We start from the raw sequence: 27,837 nt of genomic DNA, 5'->3' as shown, positions 1-27,837 counted from the left end.
TCACATACCACAAAGAATATTTAATGCCTGGACTTGCCACAAAGGTAAGGTGTCCCAACTTGGATAGTGTAAAAATTCAGTGATGCAGTATTATATTCTGATATGAAGCCCACGTGCACAATACTCAAGAAATACAGTTTGCTCTACCTCCACGTGTTGTGTAATAAAGTGTCTTTTTGTCTGGTACTGTCATTGTTAAAGCATACAGACCTCTGCATCTAAGGGCCTTGATGTTATAATTGTTCATTGCAAACTATACATTATTTCTCATCCTGACAACACAGAAATGTTTCACTGGATTTTGATTTTATAACACAGGAACTAACCTCTCCTCTGGGATAACCCCAGAAACTTGTCAACACAATGAATCCACAAAATGTGTTGTGTCCGGGTAACAAATAATTATGATATTCATGATACATTGGGTTCAAGACATAAGACGAATCCTGCTGTTGGCCAAAGTCTGACTGGCAGTATCCATGTGGTTTACAAAACAGATCTTAATATTGTTTCACCATGTTGAGTGGACTACACATAGACTCATCATGCTAGCCAAAACAAATACTTGAAATTCCAGCCAGGTGGAATCATACTCATTCATAGAGTTTGGTGACAAAACTTACCCATCAGTCTGACAGTTGCTGGTCTGAGAGAAGGCACACCTCAGTAAGATGTCAAGAGCACACAGACTAATGACGTTGAACACTTCAAAGCTTTTCCCTGTTTTGCAGGTTTTGGATATTTTGTCCTGCAGGCAGATGATTTCAACATGAAAAACTTACGATGCTCAAAGGAACACACTGACTATGCTGTAATCTGATTGGCTGAAAAACATTGTGCAAGGTGATTTGATGCTAGAAATCCTCTGTACTCACTGTGTATGAATGCTTTCTTTTAGAAATTGAAATTCAGTTAGAAATTCAGAGATTTACAGGACGCGAATTCCTGCGTCTTATACACATAAAAATTGACAATGGACGCAACAAAATTTATTAACGCATATTTGTATTTTTTGGGAGTGAGTATTATGAATGCTGAGTGGGTATTTCATTTTCTGTTACCCACTGCTTTCAAATATGTGCGTATTTCAGTCATTTTACTCACCTAAGTATTATGTCAGTGAGTAAGTTTACTCAGCAGGTATGTTCTGCCTTATGTCATACCTAATCAAAACCAACTTAAATATAATGGACATGATTTCATAAAAAATCGCTCATCCTATACTGACAGTACAGCTCTAGTCCTATACTAACAGTACAACTTGATAGCAATCGATGTCTTTTTCATTACACGAGCGATTTTTATAAATATATTCTGTACACATTTGTTTTAAACTTTTTGCGTATCTAACATTTTAAATGCGTCATTGGTACACAACAATTATTTTTCAATGCGTAATTGGAAATTTTCTATGCGTATTTTACCCGGATACGCAGCTTATCTGGGCCTCTGAATAACATTTCAGTGTCTTGGACCCCCATTTTGTTGTCCAGGACCCCTGACAATTAAGAGTACCGGTATGAGTCCCAGGGACCCTCAAATACAGGTCTCCACGTAAATCCCTGGAAGTTACATGTTCCCCGACTACAATTCTTAAACAACTTCAAAGGAGTTAACTTGCTTATCCTTCAACACCATTCTTCTCAGGCAAATTCATACTTTAAAAATTTGTTTGTGGATGTAGCTGGGAACATGAATAATAGTTTTATAAAAGTTTCAAAACATAAAACTATGGGACAAATGCTCTGAAACAAAAAAAAGTGATGATATTAAGTACTTACCAACAAAATATCAGTAGCCTGATTATTGATTGAAAAGTAAGGTTTGAGGATGTCGAAATGGAAAGCTGGGGTGAGAAGGCGCCGACTTCTTGCCCATCGGTCTCCATTGGCAATGAGCAGCCCTTCCCCCAACCAGGGCACACCCATGTCATACGGCCCTGATACATACTTTCCCCTGGGCTTCGGCTCTGAAATGAACATATGAATACAAGAGTGGGAAAATGGGAATCTTAATTATTCCACATATACAACAAGTGTAGGTGTGTATGTGTGCAAGTGTCCGTGTACATTTGAGGACTGTGTACGGGTAGTACCCAGAAACTGTGAACCATCTACCTGAGGAATTGGGCAGGTGTCTGACAGTACCTAGTAAATGTAAAACATCTACCTCAGGACTTGAGCAGGTGTCGGACAGCATAAATGTTAACCATCTACCTGATGACTGGTGTCTGGCAGCACCAAGTAAATGTAAACCATCTACCTGAGGACTGGTGTCTGACAGCACCAAGTAAATGTAAACCATCTACCTGAGGACTTAAGCAGGCGTTTGACAGTATCAAGTAAATGTTAACCATCTACATGAGGGCTTAAGCAGATATTTGACAGAACCAAGTAAATGTAAACCATCTACCTGAGGACTTAAGCAGGTGTCTGACACTATAAAATAAATATAAACCATCTACCTCAGGACTTTAGCAAGTGTCTGACATTACCATGTAAATGTAAACCATCTACCACAGCAAGTGTCTGACAGCACCAAGTAAAAGTAAACCATCTATCACAACAGGTGTCTGACAGTACCAAGTAAATGTAAACCATCTATCACAACAGGTGTCTGACACCATAAGGTAAATGTAAACCACTTACCTGAGGACTTAAGCAGGTGTTTTACTGTGTCTGGGTGATGTAACATTATCATAGCCAGGAATGGTCCTAACCAAACCCTTACAATCTTTGGAGCAACATCTTGCATCATTTTGAAGTCATATTTAATGCCTTCTTCATTAGGGCCTGGAAACTGAAAGGAAATACAACTTCAATAATGAGTACAAAATAAATGTTATCTGTTTATGAATCAGTATGCATTAAATTTACAAAGATGAGTAGAGAAATCAGTATGGGATTATAATCAGTGGATGTGTCTTGAACTTTAGTTTAGTCATGACATCTTTAGCTGTGAACACAAGACATGGCAGTATTGGCAGTTATCGTTCTCATTTGCGTAGATAGATCTGAAGATAGCTGTATTGTCTGGTCAAGACTCATGACCTTCTTCAGACTGCCATTGTATACACAGTGTATGAATTAATTTTGAAACGTCACTGGCCAGGAGGGCTAGTTAAGCAAAAATGTTGTAAGCCCACATCATACTTCACTGGCCCTGCAAAACAACAATATCAAAATGCACATCGTTACATTTGTATTATAATGGTTCCTAACCACTTTTGCACAATGCTATTAACATTGTTTATATAGCGGCCTTCATGTGACAAGAGATAAAAAATAACACGAACTTTTGCGCACAGACTTTTAACAAAATTAATAACTGACTTCATCATATTCATGAGCATTAAATATAGAACAAATTATCTCAGAATTTCAGCCAGCCAGTCGGGGTAGGTTTAACAATATATTACTGGTCCGATTTACAGTAAGATAACATTTGGCTAGCACGCCAGCTAAGCTATTTCGCACGCTTTGTATACATGTAACTTTGGTGATTGAATCAGACAGGTATGATGAAGACAAACCAAGCCACATATTTGCACAACCAAGATTTGATCCCTTGAAGTTTGGTTCCTGTCATCTCTAAGGGAAACAACTCTGCAGCACCCCTTATGACTAAGCCGCTTCAAAGCCATGAAGTGACTGAGTATAGTTTTACGACGCTTTTAGCAATATTACAGCAATATCACGGCGGGGGACACCAGAAATGGGCTTCACACATCATACCCATGTGGGGAATCGAACCCAGGTCTTTAGCATGACGAGCGGACGCTTTAACCACTACAGGCTACCCCACCGCCCCACAAAGCCATGAAGACATGTTAGGTCACTATTAATGAAAGTAGATCTGCCGGTGGCCCTGTACCAATACATTGTAAGCAAATTGTACAGGGCCAGGGGTCTGATGACAACCAGCATGGATGACAACAAAACATTGATGAAATTGCCTGCTAATGCGTCACAGAAGTTGGAGCTTGGTTTGGCTATTTTCACAGCTATTTGTCACCTTGTGCAGAGTTCCCAAAAAAGGGTTGAAGGACTGTTCCCCAGGGATGGCGTTGTATATTCTCCTGAACTTCATGAACTTGAGAATACCACTGATAGCCTTCACTGTCAAATATCCCAAGACGGCGATGATGATCGTGTTCAAAATGTTAGAATTGAAAGAAGACTCCTCCATGTTTCCTTCGTACTTGTAAAACAAAAGGACATAAATCCAATGTCTAATGTCGCACTGACTTTACATTCGCTGATAACACTCAGTGAAAACTGAACTATCAACAAACACCGCTTAGCAGACGCATCTGAGCTCGTGTTTGAACTACTTATTTACTTGTACGCTGCACTATGTTGTGCGATTTTATAAAACTACGAGACAGGAGCCAAGTCTAATTAACTTCGGTGCACCACTTGTGCTTGAATCGGTGTTTGGAGCCTCTAAGCGTTTCGTGTTATTCCGGGACATTCATATCCCAAGGAAAATTTGTTTTGCATCATATGCAGTTCTCCAGTTTTTCTTTCATAAAGCAGCCTTATATAACATTTTGATAATCATAAAACTATTGTTTAAAACAATCAGGATATAAATACATCAATTTAGTACACAAACATTGATACTGATCAGTTGGAAGACAAGTTATTCATTGAATTTGTTGTTACAGAGACCATATAACATATGGTCTCTGGTTGTTAATACATGTACATCTAATACTTGCTGGAACAAATGAGTGGCGAACCCTGTTTGTTCTAAAAGTCGGCATACGCAGCCTGCGTCCAGAAAGTAATGATGAATATTCCGAAAACAAAGTATGTGAGTAGAATCACTTAAACTTTTGTTTGCCTTTTTGAAATTTGCTGTTTATAACAACTGCTGATACTTTCGATGGGGAAGCCCAATAATTTTAGACGCAGTGTTTACGATTTTGAGAGTTTGCTTTTATTCTGACAGACAAGTTCCCGAACCGACTCAAGAAATTAAAGGTTATGACACTTTTAATAAAGTTTTTGGTAAACTAGCATCATGATAGTTTGGTCGATTTTAAAATGTTTTGAACAACTTCCACAAAAATGCAAGCGTTAATTAACGTTGTTGTCCTTTCTTTTATATTGTCTCCGTGCTTTCGTTCCAGGAGAGTTTGAATCTAAGACAGTACCCAAATATTTGTATTCAGTTACTCTTTCTATTTCATTATCTTCAGTACTTACATCATTTATTGTTGACTTAGCTTTTCTAAAATCTATGATCATTTCTTTGGTTTTTTGCACATTCAAAAAAAAAAGTTTGATTTATACCATTCTACAAATTTTCAAATTTCAGCTCTGTAACTAAGTTCTGATTCCCTGACAAGGCCTACCAAATATCTTTTTTCTTGGAGGATACGGATAGGGGCAAATGGTGACGAATGCCTCGCAGCCGTGACCGAACTGTTCTCTTGCAATATAACCAATCAATAAAAGACACCCGTCTCTGTTACATCTCTCGAAATGTACACTCCCTCAAATGGATATTCGCGTGCATTTGCAAATTCTTACATTTATCTTTGTTTTATGAAAATAAAGTAAGAGTCAAGTCAAGTTTCACAAAGTCAATATGTCTTGACCAAAGTCACATAGGTCTGCTACAGCACTCTATTTACAGACTCTCGTCTCCACTTTCATAACAATTTATTCAAAGCTATGATATTTCCAAAAATTAATTTATTAATAATTATAATACACTTTGAAAACTCCATTCATTATACAAAGCTCAAACCATAGACCGTATAATAATCCTATAATATGGTCTCTATTCTAACTTATATTCATTCTTTATTTTAAAATTTAGGCATTATGCATTTCAGACTTTTATTCATTGCACCATTCAAGTATTCATTCATTAGTTTCAATTGTTAGTTGGTGAATGAACAATCACCCAATTAATTCAATCAGCGTTTGTGATTTCACACCTCAACTGGCCTTCATTTCTTATCAGTCAATGCCACAGGTCGCATAAAGTATTCCAATATGGAATCTCCAACTCAACAACGTCGAATAATGTTTCCAATCATTCATAAGTACGGAGTCGTCCTGAGGATCGGGTACCACTGAGTAGGGAGGATCCAACAATTAAGCAAGGGTCGAATCCAGAGGGGTGGGGTTGAGGTGTGTCAGGGTGTTTTGCACATGAGTCATGAAGTCCAAAGATTAGGGGAAATGCTCTTCAGGGAAAATATTTTCGGGGAAAGGGACGCACACAAACAGGCCACAAAATAGGTTGGGTACGGAGCCCGGTCCTGTCCAATTTCTAATGAGCGTCGCCGTACCCTTTATGGCGTAGATCTTGCTTACAATTTCGGCAAGTTCAGCAAAACCAAAAATTACTGCTTTGTTATCCATCTTTTCCTAATCGATCAGTATATTTGGCTAGTGTTTTTAGATAGACGATCGCAGACTCCGAAGCATAGGCAGCGAGAAGAGTGAGTGAGTTTGAGTTTTTTACGCCGCACTCAGCAATATTCCAGCTATATGGCGGCGGTCTGTAAACCAATCGTGAGTCTGACCAGACAATCCAGTGATCAACATCATGAGCATCGATATGCGCAATGGGGAACTGATGACATGTGTTAACCAAGTCAGCGAGCCTGACCACCCGATCCCGTTAGTCGCCTTTACGACAAGCATAGTCGCCTTTATAGCAAGCATGGGTTGCTGAAGGGCTATTCTAATAGACCCGGACCTTCGGGTCGGCAGCGAGAAGAGCTCAATGGTACAGTATATAACGTTTGAAGGTAATATGTAACCTGGTTCACCGGGTATGCTGCGTTGGCGCAAAGGTTGGTCATATTGTGTCTGTTAGGTCAAAAATCTAGGGTGTTCTACTTTGCCACGTGCTTTATCGCACGAACAAATCGAAATTTATTGCATGACCCGACCCAATGACTACAGTAAATCATTACTGTACTCAGTCAACAAAGGTCGTGTGTGATAAATATATCTCTAAACGATTCTTACACTGGGGCAAGAATCGAGTGTTCCTTTAACGTCTTTTGAGTAGTGTAGCTAACATGTAGGGTTTCTTCTGTACAAAAATAAGGAGCATAAACCGACAAAAGTATTGAAGATTTAAAGTACAAACTTTACGATATTTGCTTTTATGTAATTTTACCTGTTATCACAGCTGATTTGTTATTTGAAGCAGTTGCTGCCATATTAATTGTTATGTGAGTGAGAGTTTAGCAATATTCCAGCAATATTTCAAAGGGGAATTTGGCTCTTCACATCATAGGTGGATCCGTGTGTGTGTGTGTGTGTGTGTGTGTGTGTAATTTGCTGCGCACTTCGCGCATTCTATCGTATTTTACCGGATACGCAGCTTATCTGGGCCTCTGAATAACATTTCAGTGTCTTGGACCCCATTTTGTTGTCCAGGACCCTGACAATTAAGAGTACCGGTATGAGTCCCAGGGACCCTCAAATACAGGTCTCCACGTAAATCCCTGGAAGTTACATGTTCCCGACTACAATTCTTAAACAACTTCAAAGGAGTTAACTTGCTTATCCTTCAACACCATTCTTCTCAGGCAAATTCATACTTTAAAAATTTGTTTGTGGATGTAGCTGGGAACATGAATAATAGTTTATAAAAGTTTCAAAACATAAAACTATGGGACAAATGCTCTGAAACAAAAAAAAAAGTGATGATATTAAGTACTTACCAACAAAATATCAGTAGCCTGATTATTGATTGAAAAGTAAGGTTTGAGGATGTCGAAATGGAAAGCTGGGGTGAGAAGGCGTGACTTCTTGCCCATCGGTCTCCATTGGCAATGAGCAGCCCTTCCCCAACCAGGGCACACCCATGTCATCTGACCCTGATACATACTTTCCCTGGGCTTCGCTCTGAAATGAACATATGAATACAAGAGTGGGAAAATGGGAATCTTAATTATTCCACATATACAACAAGTGTAGGTGTGTATGTGTGCAAGTGTCCGTACATTTGAGGACTGTGTGTACGGGGAATAGTACCCAGAAACTGTGAACCATCTACCTGAGGAATTGGGCAGGTGTCTGACAGTACCTAGTAAATGTAAAACATCTACCTCAGGACTTGAGCAGGTGTCGGACAGCATAAATGTTAACCATCTACCTGATGACTGGTGTCTGGCAGCACCAAGTAAATGTAAACCATCTACCTGAGGACTGGTGTCTGACAGCACCAAGTAAATGTAAACCATCTACCTGAGGACTTAAGCAGGCGTTTGACAGTATCAAGTAAATGTTAACCATCTACATGAGGGGCTTAAGCAGATATTTGACAGAACCAAGTAAATGTAAACCATCTACCTGAGGACTTAAGCAGGTGTCTGACACTATAAAATAAATATAAACCATCTACCTCAGGACTTTAGCAAGTGTCTGACATTACCATGTAAATGTAAACCATCTACCACAGCAAGTGTCTGACAGCACCAAGTAAAAGTAAACCATCTATCACAACAGGTGTCTGACAGTACCAAGTAAATGTAAACCATCTATCACAACAGGTGTCTGACACCATAAGGTAAATGTAAACCACTTACCTGAGGACTTAAGCAGGTGTTTTACTGTGTCTGGGTGATGTAACATTATCATAGCCAGGAATGGTCCTAACCAAACCCTTACAATCTTTGGAGCAACATCTTGCATCATTTTGAAGTCATATTTAATGCCTTCTTCATTAGGGCCTGGAAACTGAAAGGAAATACAACTTCAATAATGAGTACAAAATAAATGTTATCTGTTTATGAATCAGTATGCATTAAATTTACAAAGATGAGTAAGAGAAATCAGTATGGGATTATAATCAGTGGATGTGTCTTGAACTTTAGTTTAGTCATGACATCTTTAGCTGTGAACACAAGACATGGCAGTATTGGCAGTTATCGTTCTCATTTCATGTAGATAGATCTGAAGATAGCTGTATTGTCTGGTCAAGACTCATGACCTTCTTCAGACTGCCATTGTATACACAGTGTATGAATTAATTTTTGAAGCGTCACTGGCCAGGAGGGCTAGTTAAGCAAAAATGTTGTAAGCCCACATCATACTTCACTGGCCCTGCAAAACAACAATATCAAAATGCACATCGTTACATTTGTATTATAATGGTTCCTAACCACTTTTGCACAATGCTATTAACATTGTTTATATAGCGGCCTTCATGTGACAAGAGATAAAAATAACCACGAACTTTTAAGCACTGAACTTTTAACAAAATTAATAACTGACTTCATCATATTCATGAGCATTAAATATAGAACAAATTATCTCAAATTTCAGCCAGCCAGTCGGGGTAGGTTTAACAATATATTACTGGTCCGATTTACAGTAAGATAACATTTGGCTAGCACGCCAGCTAAGCTATTTAATGCGCTTTGTATACATGTAACTTTGGTGATTGAATCAGACAGGTATGATGAAGACAAACCAAAGCCACATATTTGCACAACCAAGATTTGATCCCTTGAAGTTTGGTTCCTGTCATCTCTAAGGGAAACAACTCTGCAGCACCCTTATGACTAAGCGGCTTCAAAGCCATGAAGTGACTGAGTATAGTTTTCTGACGCTTTTAGCAATATTACAGCAATATCACGGCGGGGGACACCAGAAATGGGCTTCACACATCATACCCATGTGGGGAATCGAACCCAGGTCTTTAGCATGACGAGCGGACGCTTTAACCACTACAGGCTACCCCACCGCCCCACAAAGCCATGAAGACATGTTAGGTCACTATTAATGAAAGTAGATCTGCCGGTGGCCCTGTACCAATACATTGTAAGCAAATTGTACAGGGCCAGGGGTCTGATGACAACCAGCATGGATGACAACAAAACATTGATGAAATTGCCTGCTAATGCGTCACAGAAGTTGGAGCTTGGTTTGGCTATTTTCACAGCTATTTGTCACCTTGTGCAGAGTTCCCAAAAAAGGGTTGAAGGACTGTTCCCCAGGGATGGCGTTGTATATTCTCCTGAACTTCATGAACTTGAGAATACCACTGATAGCCTTCACTGTCAAATATCCCAAGACGGCGATGATGATCGTGTTCAAAATGTTAGAATTGAAAGAAGACTCCTCCATGTTTCCTTCGTACTTGTAAAACAAAAGGACATAAATCCAATGTCTAATGTCGCACTGACTTTACATTCGCTGATAACACTCAGTGAAAACTGAACTATCAACAAACACCGCTTAGCAGACGCATCTGAGCTCGTGTTTGAACTACTTATTTACTTGTACGCTGCACTATGTTGTGCGATTTTATAAAACTACGAGACAGGAGCCAAGTCTAATTAACTTCGGTGCACCACTTGTGCTTGAATCGGTGTTTGGAGCCTCTAAGCGTTTCGTGTTATTCCGGGACATTCATATCCCAAGGAAAATTTGTTTTGCATCATATGCAGTTCTCCAGTTTTTCTTTCATAAAGCAGCCTTATATAACATTTTGATAATCATAAAACTATTGTTTAAAACAATCAGGATATAAATACATCAATTTAGTACACAAACATTGATACTGATCAGTTGGAAGACAAGTTATTCATTGAATTTGTTGTTACAGAGACCATATAACATATGGTCTCTGGTTGTTAATACATGTACATCTAATACTTGCTGGAACAAATGAGTGGCGAACCCTGTTTGTTCTAAAAGTCGGCATACGCAGCCTGCGTCCAGAAAGTAATGATGAATATTCCGAAAACAAAGTATGTGAGTAGAATCACTTAAACTTTTGTTTGCCTTTTTTGAAATTCGCTGTTTATAACAACTGCTGATACTTTCGATAGGAAGCCCAATAATTTTAGACGCAGTGTTTACGATTTTTGAGAGTTTGCTTTTATTCTGGACAGACAAGTTCCCGAACCGACTCAAGAAATTAAAGGTTATGACACTTTGAATAAAGTTTTTTGGTAAACTAACATCATGATAGTTTGGTCGATTTTAAAATGTTTTGAACAACTTCCACAAAAAATGCAAGCGTTAATTAACGTTGTTGTCCTTTCTTTTATACTTTCTCAGTGTTTTCGTTCCAGGAGAGTTTGAATCTAAGACAGTACCCAAATATTTGTATTCAGTTACTCTTTCTATTTCATTATCTTCAGTACTTACATCATTTATTGTTGACTTAGCTTTTCTAAAATCTATGATCATTTCTTTTGTTTTTTGCACATTCAAAAAAAAAAGTTTGATTTATACCATTCTACAAATTTTCAAATTTCAGCTCTGTAACTAAGTTCTGATTCCCTGACAAGGCCTACCAAATATCTTTTTTCTTGGAGGATACGGAAAGGGGCAAATGGTGACGAATGCCTGCAGCCGTGACCGAACTGTTCTCTTGCAATATAACCAATCAATAAAAGACACCCGTCTCTGTTACATCTCTCGAAATGTACACTCCCTCAAATGGATATTCGCGTGCATTTGCAAATTCTTACATCTGTTTTATGAAAATAAAGTAAGAGTCAAGTCAAGTCTGTGATTTCACAAAGTCAGTACGTCTGCTACAGCACTATTTACATACTCTCGTCTACACTTTCATAACAATTTATTCAAAGCTATGATATTTCCAAAAATTGATTTATTAATAATTATAATACACTTTGAAAACTCCATTCATTACACAGTTCAAACCAGAGACCGTATAATAATCCTATAATATGGTCGCTATTCTAACTTATATTCATTCTTTATTTTAAAATTTAGGCATTATGCATTTCAGACTTTTATTCATTGCACCATTCAAGAATTCATTCATTAGTTTCAATTGTTAGTTGGTGAATGAACAATCACCCAATTAATTCAATCAGCGTTTGTGATTTCACACCTCATCTGGCCTTCATTTCTTATCAGTCAATGCCAGAGGTCGCATAAGTATTCCAATATGGAATCTCCAACTCAACAACGTCGAATAATGTTTCCAATCATTCATAAGTACGAGTCGTCCTGAGGATCGGGTACCACTGAGTAGGGAGGATCCAACAATTGGGTTAGCAAGGGTCGAATCCAGAGGGGTGGGGGTTGGGGTGTGTCAGGGGTGTTTTGCACATGAGTCATGAAGTCCAAAGATTAGGGGGAAATGCTCTTCAGGGAAAATATTTTCGGGGAAAGGGACGCACACAAACAGGCCACAAAACAGGTTGGGTACGGAGCCCGGTCCTGTCCAATTTCTAATGAGCGTCGCCGTACCCTTTATGGCGTAGATCTTTGCTTACAATTTCGGCAAGTTCAGCAAAACCAAAAATTACTGCTTTGTTATCCATCTTTTTCCTAATCGATCAGTATATTTGGCTAGTGTTTTTAGATAGACGATCGCAGACTCCGAAGTATAGGCAGCGAGAAGAGTGAGTGAGTTGAGTTTTACGCCGCACTCAGCAATATTCCAGCTATATGGCGGCGGTCTGTAAATAATCGAGTCTGGACCAGACAATCCAGTGATCAACATCATGAGCATCGATATGCGCAATGGGGAACCGATGACATGTGTTAACCAAGTCAGCGAGCCTGACCACCCGATCCCGTTAGTCGCCTTTTACGACAAGCATAGTCGCCTTTTATAGCAAGCATGGGTTGCTGAAGGGCTATTCTAATAGACCCGGACCTTCTCGGGTCGGCAGCGAGAAGAGCTCAATGGTACAGTATATAACGTTTGAAGGTAATATGTAACCTGGTTCACCGGGTATGCTGCGTTGGCGCAAAGGCTGGGTCATATTGTGTCTGTTAGGTCAAAATCTAGGGGTGTTCTACTTGCCACGTGCTTTATCGCACGAACAAATCGAAATTTATTGCATGACCCGACCCAATGACTACAGTAAATCATTACTGTACTCAGTCAACAAAGGTCGTGTGTGATAAATATGTCTCTAAACGATTCTTACACTGGGGCAAGAATCGAGTGTTCCTTAACGTCTTTGAGTAGTGTAGCTAACATGTAGGGTTTCTTCGTACAAAATAAGGAGCATAAACCGACAAAAGTATTGAAGATTTAAAGTACAAACTTTACGATATTTGCTTTTATGTAATTTACCTGTTATCACAGCTGATTTGTTATTTGAAGCAGTTGCTGCCATATTAATTGTTATGTGAGTGAGTTTAGCAATATTCCAGCAATATTTCAAAGGGGAATTTGGCTCTTCACATCATAGGTGGATCCGTGTGTGTGTGTGTGTGTGTGTGTGTGTGTGTGTTTCTGAAGGGGTGCGCGCACCCCCCACCCCACCCCCTTGTCCTAAAAGTTTATTAAATGACCATTGAAACTCGAGTGAAAATTAAGTGTGCATCCCCACCCACCCTTTTTTCTCAATAGTGTGCAAACACACACACACCCTCCCCCACCCCACCCCACACACACACTTTCTCATAAAGTTGTATCCGCCGCTGCACATTGTACCCATGTGGAAAATCGAACCCGGGTCTTCGGCGTGACGAGCTAAAGCTTTAAATTCTAGGCTACCCTATCGCCCCTAGTATATATAATATATATACAAGCCAGTATTCAGTCTCGATTATGCAGGTTACATGTCCAAAATATGCCAAAAATGAACAGGTGGTGGTGACAAAAGTAAAAAATGACAAGCTTTTTTTGTGGAAATTACCCACACGTCAAAACTTCAGTGTTAATAGTGAAAATGGATTTGTGGGTGCTTAGTACCTAAATATTTTGTTTGATAGCTCCATAATGCACTTATGATATATATATTCTTCGTTACCTGGATTTCAATAGAAGTGTTACACAGATTCGCCCGTAACGCAGAAGACCCGGGTTTGATTCCCCTTATGGGTACAATATGTGAAGCCCATTTCTGTTGTCCCCCGCCGTGATATTGCTGGAATGTTGCTAAAATCGGCGTAAAGCTAAACTCACTCACTATATGTACTGATTCGATTTGGAATTTCGCATTATCTGCCCTACACTGGTGCGTATATGAGTGGATTTCTTTCGGAATTCTATGGAAAACAAACGAATTAATTTGTCTAGGAAAATGCTTCAAAAGATCATTAGGCTTCATACTGTTTAAAACTGTCAGCCACAAAAAATAAAAGTAACAAACTGATTTAAAATCCGAGGGATTACAGTTTGACTGACTTTGGTGAAGACCATCGTAATGTAACACGGTACAAAAAGCATTGTTGTCGTAATCTGACATTACAGCACTCAAGTACGTACAGACGGACGGACGGACGGACGGACGGACGGACAGGTTTGTATATTAATACCACACTTCGATTGAAATTTCTGGTCTATTCCTTGTTATATTATGAGAGACTGTAGTAAGAGAATATACAACCGTTATACAATTACAATATTATAGGAGAGCGGAAGGTCGCGGGTTCGATCCCCGGCCGCGTCATACCAAAAGACGTTAAAATAAGGTACTTGTTGGTCCCTGCCTGGCGCTCGGCATTAATGGGTACAACAAGGACTGGTCCGCTCGGAGTCAGTATAATGTGTCTGAGTGGGGTATTCATGCTTCACGATGGCATGGTATCTCAGTGGGCTAGCACTATAAAACCAGCTTAAGTCTGGGCTAGAACAAGCAGCCGCACATACACATACACACGCATGCACGTCGTCATATGAGCGAAATATTCTCAAGCACGACGTTAAACCCAATTTCATCCCACCTCACCTCACAATATTATAATGCCCACGCATACAATATGTACGACTGATGTTCAGTGTACGAGTATTATGCCTTCGTAATGTGATTGTGAACTGGTTACAACCAATATATAGAACATCTCTCAGTTATATTTGGAATACATGTCCACTACGTTTATCAGTCAGATATCGGTTATCGGTTTGAACATTATCTAATCTAAACAACGTAGACATGTATCGGATCTTGACAACCAGAGTGTTTTATCTACACTTTGGGTGAAAAAGGAGTTAGTGTGTCATGGGTAATACTTGTGTAATCTATGTCCAAATGCAATTCGATGCATTATGGTCGTGTGTGTCTCAAACAGTGTTCTTTTTAGGCAAATAACTTTGGTTATATCTCCACAAATTAAACAGCTATTTTCCAGAATGTTTTATGCGACTTACTAACGGTCGATTTTAAATTGTCACGTGACATGGATATAGGACGCTCTGGACCTCAGATCTTATCCAGATGTCACGTGTTAGTTTGTGTGCAGATTGTGCAAATTTATTACCTACGAGGGCGAACATATCAGGGTTCATATTTTTCATACGATGCCCTAGGGCAAAATATCACTTTGTCATGGTGACGTGACGTCATGGACAATGCTATGACGTCACGTTTCTTCTGTGACGTTGCGCTCTACATGCGGCGACGGCGAGTAGACAGCCTATGTTTGAAAGTAGATTTGGGTTATTTTCCTCAATTTGACGACTTCGGTAATAAACAGAATATTATATTCGTGCCCATATCATACTATGTTTACGACACGAGTGTATATGTATATTATTACCCATACGATGACACATAACCAGTGTCATATCACTTTTGCCTAGCAACCATTGTTTCTGTATTTCGTCAGTAAACAATGGAACGTGGCGTCAATGAAGAGGGCCGTCACACTTGCTTACCGTGTTGTACTGCACAAATGTGCATGAATAAAATGGATAATAAAGAAATTATTACACTCGAGCAAGTGTGTCACATGACTTATACGAAACTCGTGCAAAATTGTGTATTCACAAAACACCAAATTTCACACTCGTTTCGTATAAGTCGTATGAGTGAGTGAGTGAGTGAGTGAGTTTATTTTTACGCCGCACTCAGCAATATTCCAGCTATATGGCGGCGGTCTGTAAATAATCGAGTCTGGACCAGACAATCCAGTGATCAACAGCATGAGCATCGATCTGCGCAATTGGGAACCGATGACATGTGTCAACCAAGTCAGCGAGCCTGACCACCCGATCCCGTTAGTCGCCTCTTACGACAAGCAAAGTCGCCTTTTATGGCAAGCATGGGTTGCTGAAGACCTATTCTACCCCGGATCTTCACGGGTCATAAGTCGTATGACACACTTGCTCGTGTAATAATATGTATATCATAATGGACTAATATAAGATACTGAATTTCATGGTGTAAAACTGACATATGTTAAGTCATGTTAATGCAGGTTTTAACAATTTCCATTCATTGAAATTAACTGTTCATTATCTGTTACAGACTAGATGTTGTTACAGGGCTATTACAAGCTGAAAATTACGATTGTTGAACATACGGGACATTATGATTGGCCTGCAGTCAAACCAGTAGTTCAAAACAAGAATTATCCTCAGATAAAGCAGCAGACATAATGCGAATGTAAAAGTCCATGACTCCAACATACAGACTGTACATGAGTGGTTTAATCTCATACTCTCCGCGAAAAACTGACACGGTGGCAGAGAATTATTGTTTGTTAACATTATGACTACTGAGTTGTTACTGGTGCTTTGCTTATGAACGATACAGTTCTGTAGTAAATAATGAGATAAAAATGTACGTTTCTATGTTATTTCTAGTCCTTAAGCTGAAATGATAAAGTTAATAGTTAGGCTGGTTTGTTATTTAACGTCGCACTCAGCAATATTCCATCTATGTGGCGGCGGTTTGTAAACAATTGTGTCTGGACCAGACAATCCAGTGATCAGCAGCATGAGCTTTGATCTACAGAATTGGGATACGATGACATGTGTCTATATATTCACAATATAGAAGTTGACGTCCATAAATCTTGCTTTTCTTATGCATTCCACTTCTAAATGCCCTTCAAGGATTTAAAATGTAGTCTGTTTTGGCTTCAATATAATATAATATAATATAATATAATATAATATAATATAATATAATATATATATATATATATAATATATATATATATATATATATATATATATATATATTGTATTGTAATGTATATATATATATATATATATATATTACATAGATAAATAAAAAACAGAATGCCTTTTTCTCCAACATGTTTCGTTCTTTACTCTTCAGGGTGATTGTAGCGGTTATAGTACTGTAGCCGCTACAATCGAAACATGTTGGAGGAAAAGGCATTCTGTTTTTATTTATCTATGTAATATTTATGACTGAACACCTGTACTATTTTGGACATTTTGTGCGCATATATATATATATACATTTGGTTACCTGTACAATATGTAATTTTTATGATAAAATTGATATTTTATACTTATCCTGACTCATTCTAATTGCTTATTCCCCTTCTCCTTCGACGGTTAAGTGGATCCTTGAATCCCTTTCAATTCCCAGAAGCGATCGTAATATCGCTTACCCAAGAGTAGCCTCCCTTCTCCCGCCAAAACGGTCCCACGTACCAGAGTCGAGCTCTCATCACGCTATCCGAAATTAAGCCCACATTACGCCTTTCAGTGAAGCCCGTAATGCTGAGAGGGGACGATTGGGAGAGCTTTATCTCATGAGTCAGGATATAAGTATATGATATTAATTTTATCATAAAAATTACATATTTTTCCTTATCCTGACTCATGCTTATTGCTTACGGAATCCGACGGAAATAGGTGGTGGGTCAGCCACCTTACGGGATTCACTGTGACTGTCAACCAAACAGTCTGATCGCATACCCCCTGGGGACTCTTCTTCGGGTTCCTAGTCGTCCTAATGTCGTATTCGGTGGACCACCTTCTCTTAACTCGTTAAAAGAAGTAAATCTTATAGACTTTGTGGATGTTTAGATAATCTAGTGCGCTTCAAGGTCTAGTTATCTTAGAACGATCCATAACTTAAGGTAAGGACTATTACCCAACTGGGTTTATATCACTCATGTGCTGACTTATCAAGTAAGACAGGGGAACATGGACTCTCTGCTGGTGGCAATGGGTCAGTTGCCTAGCGTCAACGAGTCAGCGTGATCAGGGTGAGTTTCTCATAGTCTGGCTGGAATCGTGCGTTATTGTGCCACTACAAGTGGACCAAACTGGTAAATGTCTGATACGTCCTCTGTAGTGATGTCTCGAAGATGACCAACGTCTCGGATTTCCAAAGCAGACTTTCATGGTGGATGATAATGAGCAATTCCCATGTAGTGCGAGTGTTAACGCTAATGCTCTAATTTCAAGAGGATTAGACGCTCTTGGTAAAGCCGGTCCTGCTGCTTGTAAATTCGTAGATTGACCGTTCTGATCCAACATGAGATTGTTGTTCGGGAGACTTCAAAAGTCGTGGGGGGTGTTAGTGGAATAAAGAGACGTTTAAACTTTCTCCTTCTAGCAGTCCGATCTAAGTAGATTTTTAAAACTCCGACTGAGCACAGGGACAAGTCTGATGATAATGCTTGTACATGAAATTGACGATCTGGTTGACCAGTTGGTTCATTCTTAGCTATAAAGTCCCATCTTAGTCCCAGTTGGACTGCAGCATGTTCTCCTGTGTCGAATCTCGTTCGTCCAAAGTCGAGAACATGTATTTCAGACATCCTTGCTGCCGTAGCTAAGGCGAGGAGAAATATTGTTTTCTTAGTTAACAACTCAAAAGTTGTGTCTCTTAAAAATTCGTAGGCGTCGCTGTTGAGATGCTGCAGCATTATGTTGAGATCCCCGGCTGGGGTTCTAAGTTTATGCTGTTGATCCTCTTGTTTAAATGATCTCAGTAGAGCGACGAGTTCAGGTACTTTGGTGAGTTTAACTCCCGTGTGCATCATGATAACTGAGCTGATCGGCGACAAATATCTTGAAAATGTAGATCCTTTCAGATGGCTAGTCTCTAACTGTTGAATGGCGCGAGTAGCTGCGCAGATGTATGCTGGCTGCTAACAAAAGGGTTCGAGAACCCTGGTGGAACAGTAGGTGCTGGGTAGTGTCGACTGCTACTATAGGTGCAGGATTCGCGATGGTGTCTAGTAGCTCTCAGACGACACAAGCATTCTGCTACATGAGGATGTGTAGCTTTCACGGCCAATGCGACTGCACTTAGCTGCTCTGTTAAAGTATCCTCCTTTACTCAGACAGTGCACGAACTGTGTGGAGACGTGTAAATCAATAAACTGAAGTGACTGATTGTGAATGACGGGTTCGCTACCCCTTCCATGCATCGTGTAGCGCTGACCAACGGGTTCGCCAACCCTGACGGTGTGTAGAAAGGTCTACGTTGTGATGTCTGCTATCTCATCGACGCTGAAACAGTGGATGATTGTTTTAGCGAACCAGGGTTCGCAAACCCTGGGGCGTTAGCTGTCGTCTGTGAAGTTATCACAGTTATGCCATTTGAACCCGGGTGGTGATGTGTCTATGTCATTTAATGCCGTCAAAACATTGTCGAACGATGTAGTTTCACTGAGAGACTTCGTTGGTCTTGTAGATCTAGATGAATGCTGTGATGATGTTTCTTCCACATAGATGATTTCTTAGACGACACGGGTGATCTCTTTATCTTAACCAACCTCTGTAGTTCAGTCTCCTCCCCAAGAGGGGACTTCCTCTTAAGGCTGACTGCTGACTGGCTGAGTATGGTTATACGCCGTTTTTAGCAATATTCCAGCAATCTCACGGCGGGGGACACCAGAAATGGGCTTCACAAGTTGTACCCATGTGGGGAATCGAACCCGGGCCTTTGGCGTGACGAGCGAACGTTTTAACCACTAGGTTACCCCACCGCCCCTCCTCTGAAGGAGAGATCATGTAAATGTCTCTGTAAGAGCGACAGATACCCCAGAGGGAATCCCAACATATTTTCAAAAACAACTAACACTCACACTCAGATCGTGTAGCTGTCTCTGTAAGAGCTACCAACATGAGGTACTGGGGACCAATACTGTGATGGACCAACATGAGGTACTGGGGACCAATATTTTGAAGGACCAACATGAGGTACTGGGGACCAATATTTTGAAGGGCCAACATGAGGTACCGTGGGACCAATACTGTGATGGACCAACATGAGGTACTGGGGACCAATATTTTGAAGGACCAACATGAGGTACTGGGGACCAATATTTTGAAGGACCAACATGAGGTACTGGGGACCAATATTTTGAAGGACCAACATGAGGTACTGGGGACCAATACTGTGATGGACCAACATGAGGTACTGGGGACCAATATTTTGAAGGGCCAACATGAGGTACTGTGGGACCAATATTTTGAAGGGCCAACATGAGGTACTGTGGGACCAATACTGTGATGGACCAACATGAGGTACTGGGGACCAATATTTTGAAGGACCAACATGAGGTACTGGGGACCAATATTTTGAAGGACCAACATGAGGTACTGGGGACCAATATTTTGAAGGACCAACATGAGGTACTGGGGACCAATACTGTGATGGACCAACATGAGGTACTGGGGACCAATATTTTGAAGGACCAACATGAGGTACTGGGGACCAATATTTTGAAGGGCCAACATGAGGTACTGTGGGACCAATACTGTGATGGACCAACATGAGGTACTGGGGACCAATATTTTGAAGGACCAACATGAGGTACTGGGGACCAATATTTTGAAGGACCAACATGAGGTACTGGGGACCAATATTTTGAAGGACCAACATGACGTACTGGAGACCAATACTGTGATGGACCAACATGAGGTACTGGGGACCAATACTGTGAAAGACCAACATGAGGTACTGGGCAACCAATACTGTGAAGAACCAACATCAGGTACTGGGGACCAATATTTTGAAGGACCAACATGAGGTACTGGGGGACAAATACTGTGGAGGGCCAACATGAGGTACTGTGGGACCAATACTGTGATGGACCAACATGAGGTACTGGGGACCAATATTTTGAAGGACCAACATGAGGTACTGGGGACCAATATTTTGAAGGACCAACATGAGGTACTGGGGACCAATATTTTGAAGGACCAACATGAGGTACTGGGGACCAATATTTTGAAGGACCAACATGAGGTACTGGGGACCAATATTTTGAAGGATCAACATGACGTACTGGAGACCAATACTGTGATGGACCAACATGAGGTACTGGGGACCAATACTGTGAAAGACCAACATGAGGTACTGGGCAACCAATACTGTGAAGAACCAACATGAGGTACTGGGGACCAATATTTTGAAGGACCAACATGAGGTACTGGGGGACAAATACTGTGGAGGGCCAACATGAGGTACTGTGGGACCAATACTGTGATGGACCAACATGAGGTACTGGGGACCAATATTTTGAAGGACCAACATGAGGTACTGGGGACCAATATTTTGAAGGACCAACATGAGGTACTGGGGACCAATATTTTGAAGGACCAACATGAGGTACTGGGGACCAATATTTTGAAGGACCAACATGAGGTACTGGGGACCAATATTTTGAAGGATCAACATGACGTACTGGAGACCAATACTGTGATGGACCAACATGAGGTACTGGGGACCAATACTGTGAAAGACCAACATGAGGTACTGGGGAACCAATACTGTGAAGAACCAACATGAGGTACTGGGGACCAATATTTTGAAGGACCAACATGAGGTACTGGGGGACCAATACTGTGGAGGGCAAACATGAGGTACTGGGGGACCAATATTGTGAAGAACCAACATGAGATACTGGGGACCAATGTTGTGAAGGACCAACATGAGGTACTGGGGACCAATACTGTGAAAGACCAACATGAGGTACTGGGGACCAATACTGTGAAAGACCAACATGAGGTACTGTGGGACAAATACTGTGGAGGGCCAACATGAAGTACTGGGGACCAATACTGTGAAAGACCAACATGAGGTACTGGGGACCAATACTGTGGAGGGCCAACATGAGGTACTGGGGACCAATATTTTGAAGGACCAACATGAGGTACTGTGGGACCAATACTGTGAAGGACCAACATGAGGTACTTGTGAACTAAACTGGCACATATCTGGTACATTCAGATCATGTAGCTGTCTCTGTAAGAGCTACCAACATAGGTACTGGGGACCAATACTGTAAAAGACCAACATAAGGTACTGTGGGACCAATACTGTAAAAGGCCAACATGAAGTACTGTGGGACCAATACTGTAAAAGACCAACATAAGGTACTGGGAACCAATATTTTGAAGGACCAACATGAGGTACTGGGGGACCAATATTTTGAAGGACCAACATGAGGTACTGGGGGACCAATACTGTGGAGGGCAAACATGAGGTACTGGGGGACCAATATTGTGAAGAACCAACATGACTGACTGAGTTTAGTTTTACGCCGCTTTTAGCAATATTCCAGCAATATCACGGCGGGGGACACCAGAAATGGGCTTAACACATTGTGCCCATGTGGGGAATCGAACCCGGGTCTTCGGCGTGACGAGCGAATGCTTTAACCACTAGGCTACCCACTGAGTACTGAGGGACCTTGTAAGTACCAGAGCCAACATGAGATACTGGGGACCAATGTTGTGAAGGACCAACATGAGGTACTGGGGACCAATACTGTGAAAGACCAACATGAGGTACTGGGGACCAATACTGTGAAAGACCAACATGAGGTACTGGGGACCAATACTGTGGAGGGCAAACATGAGGTACTGGGGACCAACACTGAGGTACCAACATGTGGTACTGGAGACCAATACTGGAGGTACCAATACTGGCCAACATAAGGGACCAACATGAGGTACTTAAGAACTAATGACTGGCACAATATCTAGTACACCAAGATCATGTACTGCAGGGACCAATACTGTAAGAGCTACCAACATAGGTACTGGGGACCAATACTGTAAAAGACCAACATAAGGTACTGTATCTAGGACCAATAGCTGTCTCTGTAAGACCAACATGAGGTACTGGGGACCAATACTATAAAAGACCAACATAAGGTACTGGGAAAAGACCAACATGAGGTACTGTGGGACCATTTTGAAGGACCAACATGAGGTACTGTGCCACCAGGGACCAATACTGTGAAAGACCAACATAAGGTACTGTGGAACCAATATTTTGAAGGACCAACATGAGGTACTGTGGGACCAATACTGTAAAGACCAACATAAGGTACTGGGAACCAATATTTTGAATGACCAACATGAGGTACTGGGGACCAATACTGTGAAAGACCAACATGAGGTACTGGGGACCAATACTGTGGAGGAAGGACAAACATGAGGTACTGTGGGACCAATACTGTAAAAGACCAACATGAGGGTACTGTGGGACCAATACTGTGAAAGACCAACATGAGGTACTGGGGACCAATACTGTGAAGGACCAACATGAGGTACTGGGGACCAATATTTTGAAGGACCAACATGAGGTACTGGGGGACAAATACTGTGAAGGACCAACATGAGGTACTGGGGGACCAATACTGTGGAGGGCAAACATGAGGTACTGGGGACCAATATTTTGAAGGACCAACATGAGGTACTGTGGGACCAATACTGTGAAGGACCAACATGAGGTACTTGTGAACTAAACTGGCACATATCTAGTACACTCAGGTCATGTAGCTGTCTCTGTAAGAGCTACCAACATAGGTACTGGGGACCAATACTGTAAAAGACCAACATAAGGTACTGTGGGACCAATACTGTAAAAGACCAACATGAGGTACTGTGGGACCAATACTGTGAAAGACCAACATAAGGTACTGGGAACCAATATTTTGAAGGACCAACATGAGGTACTGTGGGACCAATACTGTAAAAGACCAACATAAGGTACTGGGAACCAATATTTTGAAGGACCAACATGGGGTACTGGGGGACCAATACTGTGAAAGACCAACATGAAGTACTGGGGGACCAATACTGTGGAGGGCAAACATGAGGTACTGGGGGACCAATACTGTAAAAGACCAACATGAGGTACTGTGGGACCAATACTGTGAAAGACCAACATGAGGTACTGGGGACCAATACTGTGAAGGACCAACATGAGGTACTGGGGACCAATATTTTGAAGGACCAACATGAGGTTCTGGGGGTCAAATACTGTGGAGGACCAACATGAGGTACTGGGGACCAATATTGTAAAGGACCAATGTGAGGTACTGGGGGACAAATACTGTGGAGGGCCAACATGAGGTACTGGGGACAAATACTGTGAAGAACCAACATTAGGTACTGGGGACCAATACTCTTAAAGACCAACATGAGGTACTGGGGAACCAATACTGTAAAAGACCAACGTGAGGTAGTGGGGACCAATACTGTAAAAGACCAACGTGAGGTACTGGGGACCAATACTGTGAAGGATCAACATGAGGTACTGGGGACCAATACTGTGAAAGACCAACATAGGTACTGGGGACCAATACTGTAAAAGACTAGCATGAGGTACTGGGGGACCAATACTGTGAAGGACCAACATGAGGTACTACAGACCAATACTGTGAAGGACCAACATGAGGTACTTGTGAACTAAACTGGCACATATATAGAAGTGCCTGTCCTGATACAAAGGAAAGATGGGGTAGCTTCATGGTTAAGGTGTCAGTACACCACACTAAAATCATGGGTTTAATCTGCAGGGATTTACGGACGCGAATTCCTGTGTACTACACAGATAAAAATTGACAATGGATGCAACAAAATTTAGTAGCGCATACACAGGGACTCAGAAAAAGTTGAAATACATTTTTGTAAAAATTCCAATCAAGCGACAATAAGTTATCACTGAATTTGCTACAAGCTGGGTTATGGTACCATTTGCAATTCAATTACTGTAACAATGTGATGATCATGATACACAATACAATAACAGTATAAATACTAATATTTAAGTGTCTGGGACCCCGTTTTGTTGTCCAGGAACCCTGAAAATTAAGAGTATGAGTCCCAGGGACCCTCAAAACAGGACTCCAGGTAAATCCCTGCTCTGATTCAAATTCCTGCACTCCATCACTGTAAAGATGCTACCAACAATATCAAACATACTCAGCAAACTCTTCTGAGACTGTTGCATTTTTGGTTTATTTCAAGTATTCCTTCACTTGAGGATCCGATGTAGAATAGGTCTTCAGCAACCATGCTTGCCACAAAAGGCGACAATGCTTGACGTAAGAGGCTCGATTAACGGATCCGGTGGTCAGGAGCTGACTTGGTCATGTCATCGGTTCCCAATTGCGCAGATCGATGCTCATGCTGTTGATGACTGGATTGTTTGGTCCAGACTCGATTATTTACAGACCGCCGCCATATAGCTGGAATATTGCTGAGTGCAGGGTAAAACTAAACTCACTCACCCACATAACCTGGTGAAACAATCTCAAACAATTCAAAAACATTTTATTCAAGCTTTGGTCAAATTTGCTTTTTGTATTACAATACTGGTACATTTGCAGCAGTCCTGTGGAATTTGCCATGAACACAACAAGGTAATCATGGACAATATACATTTGTACAGGTGTGCAATCTTCATTATTTGGTAAGATGCATTCGTTGATATCTGTAAACATATAATAAACATTTTGCATATATCAAATATTTTCAAAATTAAATATACATAATTGATAACAAGCTGGAAGTCCTGTTGTATATATCTGCTTCTGAATAGCGTGATAATGTATATGAATCTTGCAGGTAAAAAATTAATCAGTTCAACAGTGAATGTTAGTCTCAGACAGGACAGTAATTCATGGCATGGCAAATCGACTAGTAATATGAATGAATTAAGTTTTCCTTAACTTCTTTGACTCGTGATATCATCATAAAAGCAAAACAAAGACAACCATACAAATTACTTGTATGAGATAAATCAGGTCAGGTCAGCAATTTTGTACATAAAAATATTTTAAAATTATGCTTAGAAATCATGGGAAGGTGGAAGGTCATTGATTTTGCACATGACATGCAGGGGGTCACTTATTTTGTACATAAATTTTAAATTTTTTGGGTGTTAATTCACATTGACATTGTACATGTTTCACCATAAAATCATCATCAGCCCCTAGCCATAAATTATGAAGGGTCCCTATTATGGATTTCTTCTTTCAAATACACCAACAACATTTACGCTATATACACAATCACATGGGGAATTACTTAACTGAAAATAATTTGTCCAACCTCAATGCTAAAGTCACAGATGACTACATGCAAAAGACATGCAAAGTTCACTGCAACCCTGACCTGACCTGACCTCTTCAAGAGGTCACAGATCCCACAACAATGACTTCCCCGCCATGACATCTCATCCCAAATTACATGAGTGAAGATATGGGTTTTTGTGTGAGTGAGCTAAGCTTTTAGCAGTATTCCAGCAATATCACAGCTGGGAAGACCAGAAATGGGCTTCACATTATACCCATGTGGGAATCGAAATCAGGCCTTCAGCTGACAAGCACACTTTAACCACTAGGCTACCCCATTCTTACATTTGTGTAATATACAAAACAAATCAATAAACAAAATTCTGAGCTGCTTGCAAACAAATACCCCCAAAAAGGTACCAATTACAAGGTCGACGGAATCAGCATTTCTAGCAGAAACAGAAATGTCTACTCACTGTTATCAATCATCAACAGATCAGACTCAGGGGCTATAAAACATCGAATACCGAAAAGAAAACATCAATACCCAAGTGAATGATAACATGACTAAATACACAATAGTTAAAAGCATGTGAAGTTCTGTGATTCTGAAGCTGCACATGGATGATATGATACAACAAAAACATGATCTTGGATCCACAACCATACAGTAAAAATTATCTCAGTACTGTTAATATACACTAGACTCATTCACCACTTAGCCCAGTTCAATTGAGATCAGGCAAGAAAGCAGCTGAATCAACTAATAGCATGCAGTATATTTTAATCATCATCATATAGAGTAAACTATGGCTAAAATGAACTCAAAGGGTCCACTATTCTTTTCAAAGAGATCTTCCTTGGGGTACATATATCGATTTTCTGTGACTGAAAATATCACTGACAGTTGTAACAATGTTTTAATAAAAGATTGTACAATAAATAAAAAGCCTTTTATTTACTATATGACCCCCCACCACATGGAGTAACCTCCCACCACACATGCAATGATTCTCTTCAAAGAATTGGAAACCTCTACATGCTTAGCTAAATTTTCATTCAGTTTCCATGGAAATACACTCGCATGTGGGGGAGCATGAAACAAACAGTTTGTTACAAGTGTGTTCTTTAGAAACATATTTTCCTGAGTGTTATTAAATACAAAAAAAGCTTAAACAGGGGCATAGGTGAGAAACAACAAAAAATATGACCAGAATCCACAACCACCCAGAATAAATTATCTCAGTACTGTTATCATGTACACTGGACTCAATGAGCCCAGTTCATTTGAGATCCTGAAAAGAAAAACAGCCAAAACAACTAAAAGGCATGCAGTGTATGAAATGTAAATAATGACTATGCATGGTAAACTTTGGTTTAAACAATCTCAACGGGCCATGAACTTGAGTTCATTATGACCATTGTTCTTTATTCATTTCCATCTAAAAACACTTAGTATGAAGCCCACACCAAACGAACAGCTTTGTTGTAAGTGTGTTTTCAGGTGCATAGTGTGAGTGAGCTTTGGTTTGCTTTTAGCAACATTCCAGCAATATCACGGCCAGGGACATTTTCTGGTGCATAGCTAACAAGAAGTTATTATATACAAAAAGCGTAAACTTGGACAGGTATTTCTCAGATAATACACATGCTGTCCCTTAGAATAACCAGTTTTGCACATTGGGTGTTAGGCTGATGCTTAATCTCTAGAAATATATTATTGTGATAGAAACAGGTCATATATGAGCACACATAATGATGGGAATGTGTTGAAAATACAGTCAAATCCTGATGAGTCGAATGCCGCGTCTCGAATATTATGCATAACTCTAAGTACTTGTCGGTCCCGACCATTCCCTGTTATAGTTGTCAT

At 40.4% G+C, this 27,837-nt stretch overlaps 2 protein-coding genes across 2 annotated transcripts in view; both read right to left on the bottom strand.

Annotated features, from left to right (window-relative positions):
• LOC124287462 (ultra-long-chain fatty acid omega-hydroxylase-like) overlaps nucleotides 1-27,837 on the bottom strand; it is a 102,800-nt gene that overhangs the window by 38,673 nt on the left and 36,290 nt on the right. The window lies entirely within an intron of this gene.
• On the bottom strand, nucleotides 619-4,335 carry LOC124287463 (ultra-long-chain fatty acid omega-hydroxylase-like). The gene is made up of 4 exons (XM_046724016.1): nucleotides 4,015-4,335; nucleotides 2,649-2,799; nucleotides 1,782-1,969; nucleotides 619-748 (listed from the first exon to the last, which is right to left on the bottom strand). Exons 1-4 carry the CDS (start codon nucleotides 4,186-4,188, stop codon nucleotides 620-622), a joined length of 642 nt encoding a protein of 213 aa, XP_046579972.1. The 5' UTR covers nucleotides 4,189-4,335; the 3' UTR covers nucleotide 619.

Source organism: Haliotis rubra, unplaced genomic scaffold, assembly GCF_003918875.1.
Source record: "Haliotis rubra isolate DU_JTF1 unplaced genomic scaffold, ASM391887v1 Scf400, whole genome shotgun sequence".
NCBI classification, from domain to species: Eukaryota; Metazoa; Mollusca; class Gastropoda; order Lepetellida; family Haliotidae; genus Haliotis; species Haliotis rubra.
This window is presented reverse-complemented; position numbering and strand designations above follow the sequence as displayed.

What these genes read in the sequence shown, in the direction of transcription:
- LOC124287463 (XM_046724016.1), bottom strand. Translation starts at nt 4,188, where the DNA reads ATGGAGGAGTCTTCTTTCAATTCTAACATTTTGAACACGATCATCATC. An exon ending in TTTTGGGAACTCTGCACAAG is followed by an intron (nt 2,800 to 4,014) that starts GTGACAAATAGC and finishes ATTTCCTTTCAG; the next exon opens with TTTCCAGGCCCTAATGAAGA. An exon ending in AGGCTACTGATATTTTGTTG is followed by an intron (nt 749 to 1,781) that starts GTAAGTACTTAA and finishes ATCTGCCTGCAG; the next exon opens with GACAAAATATCCAAAACCTG.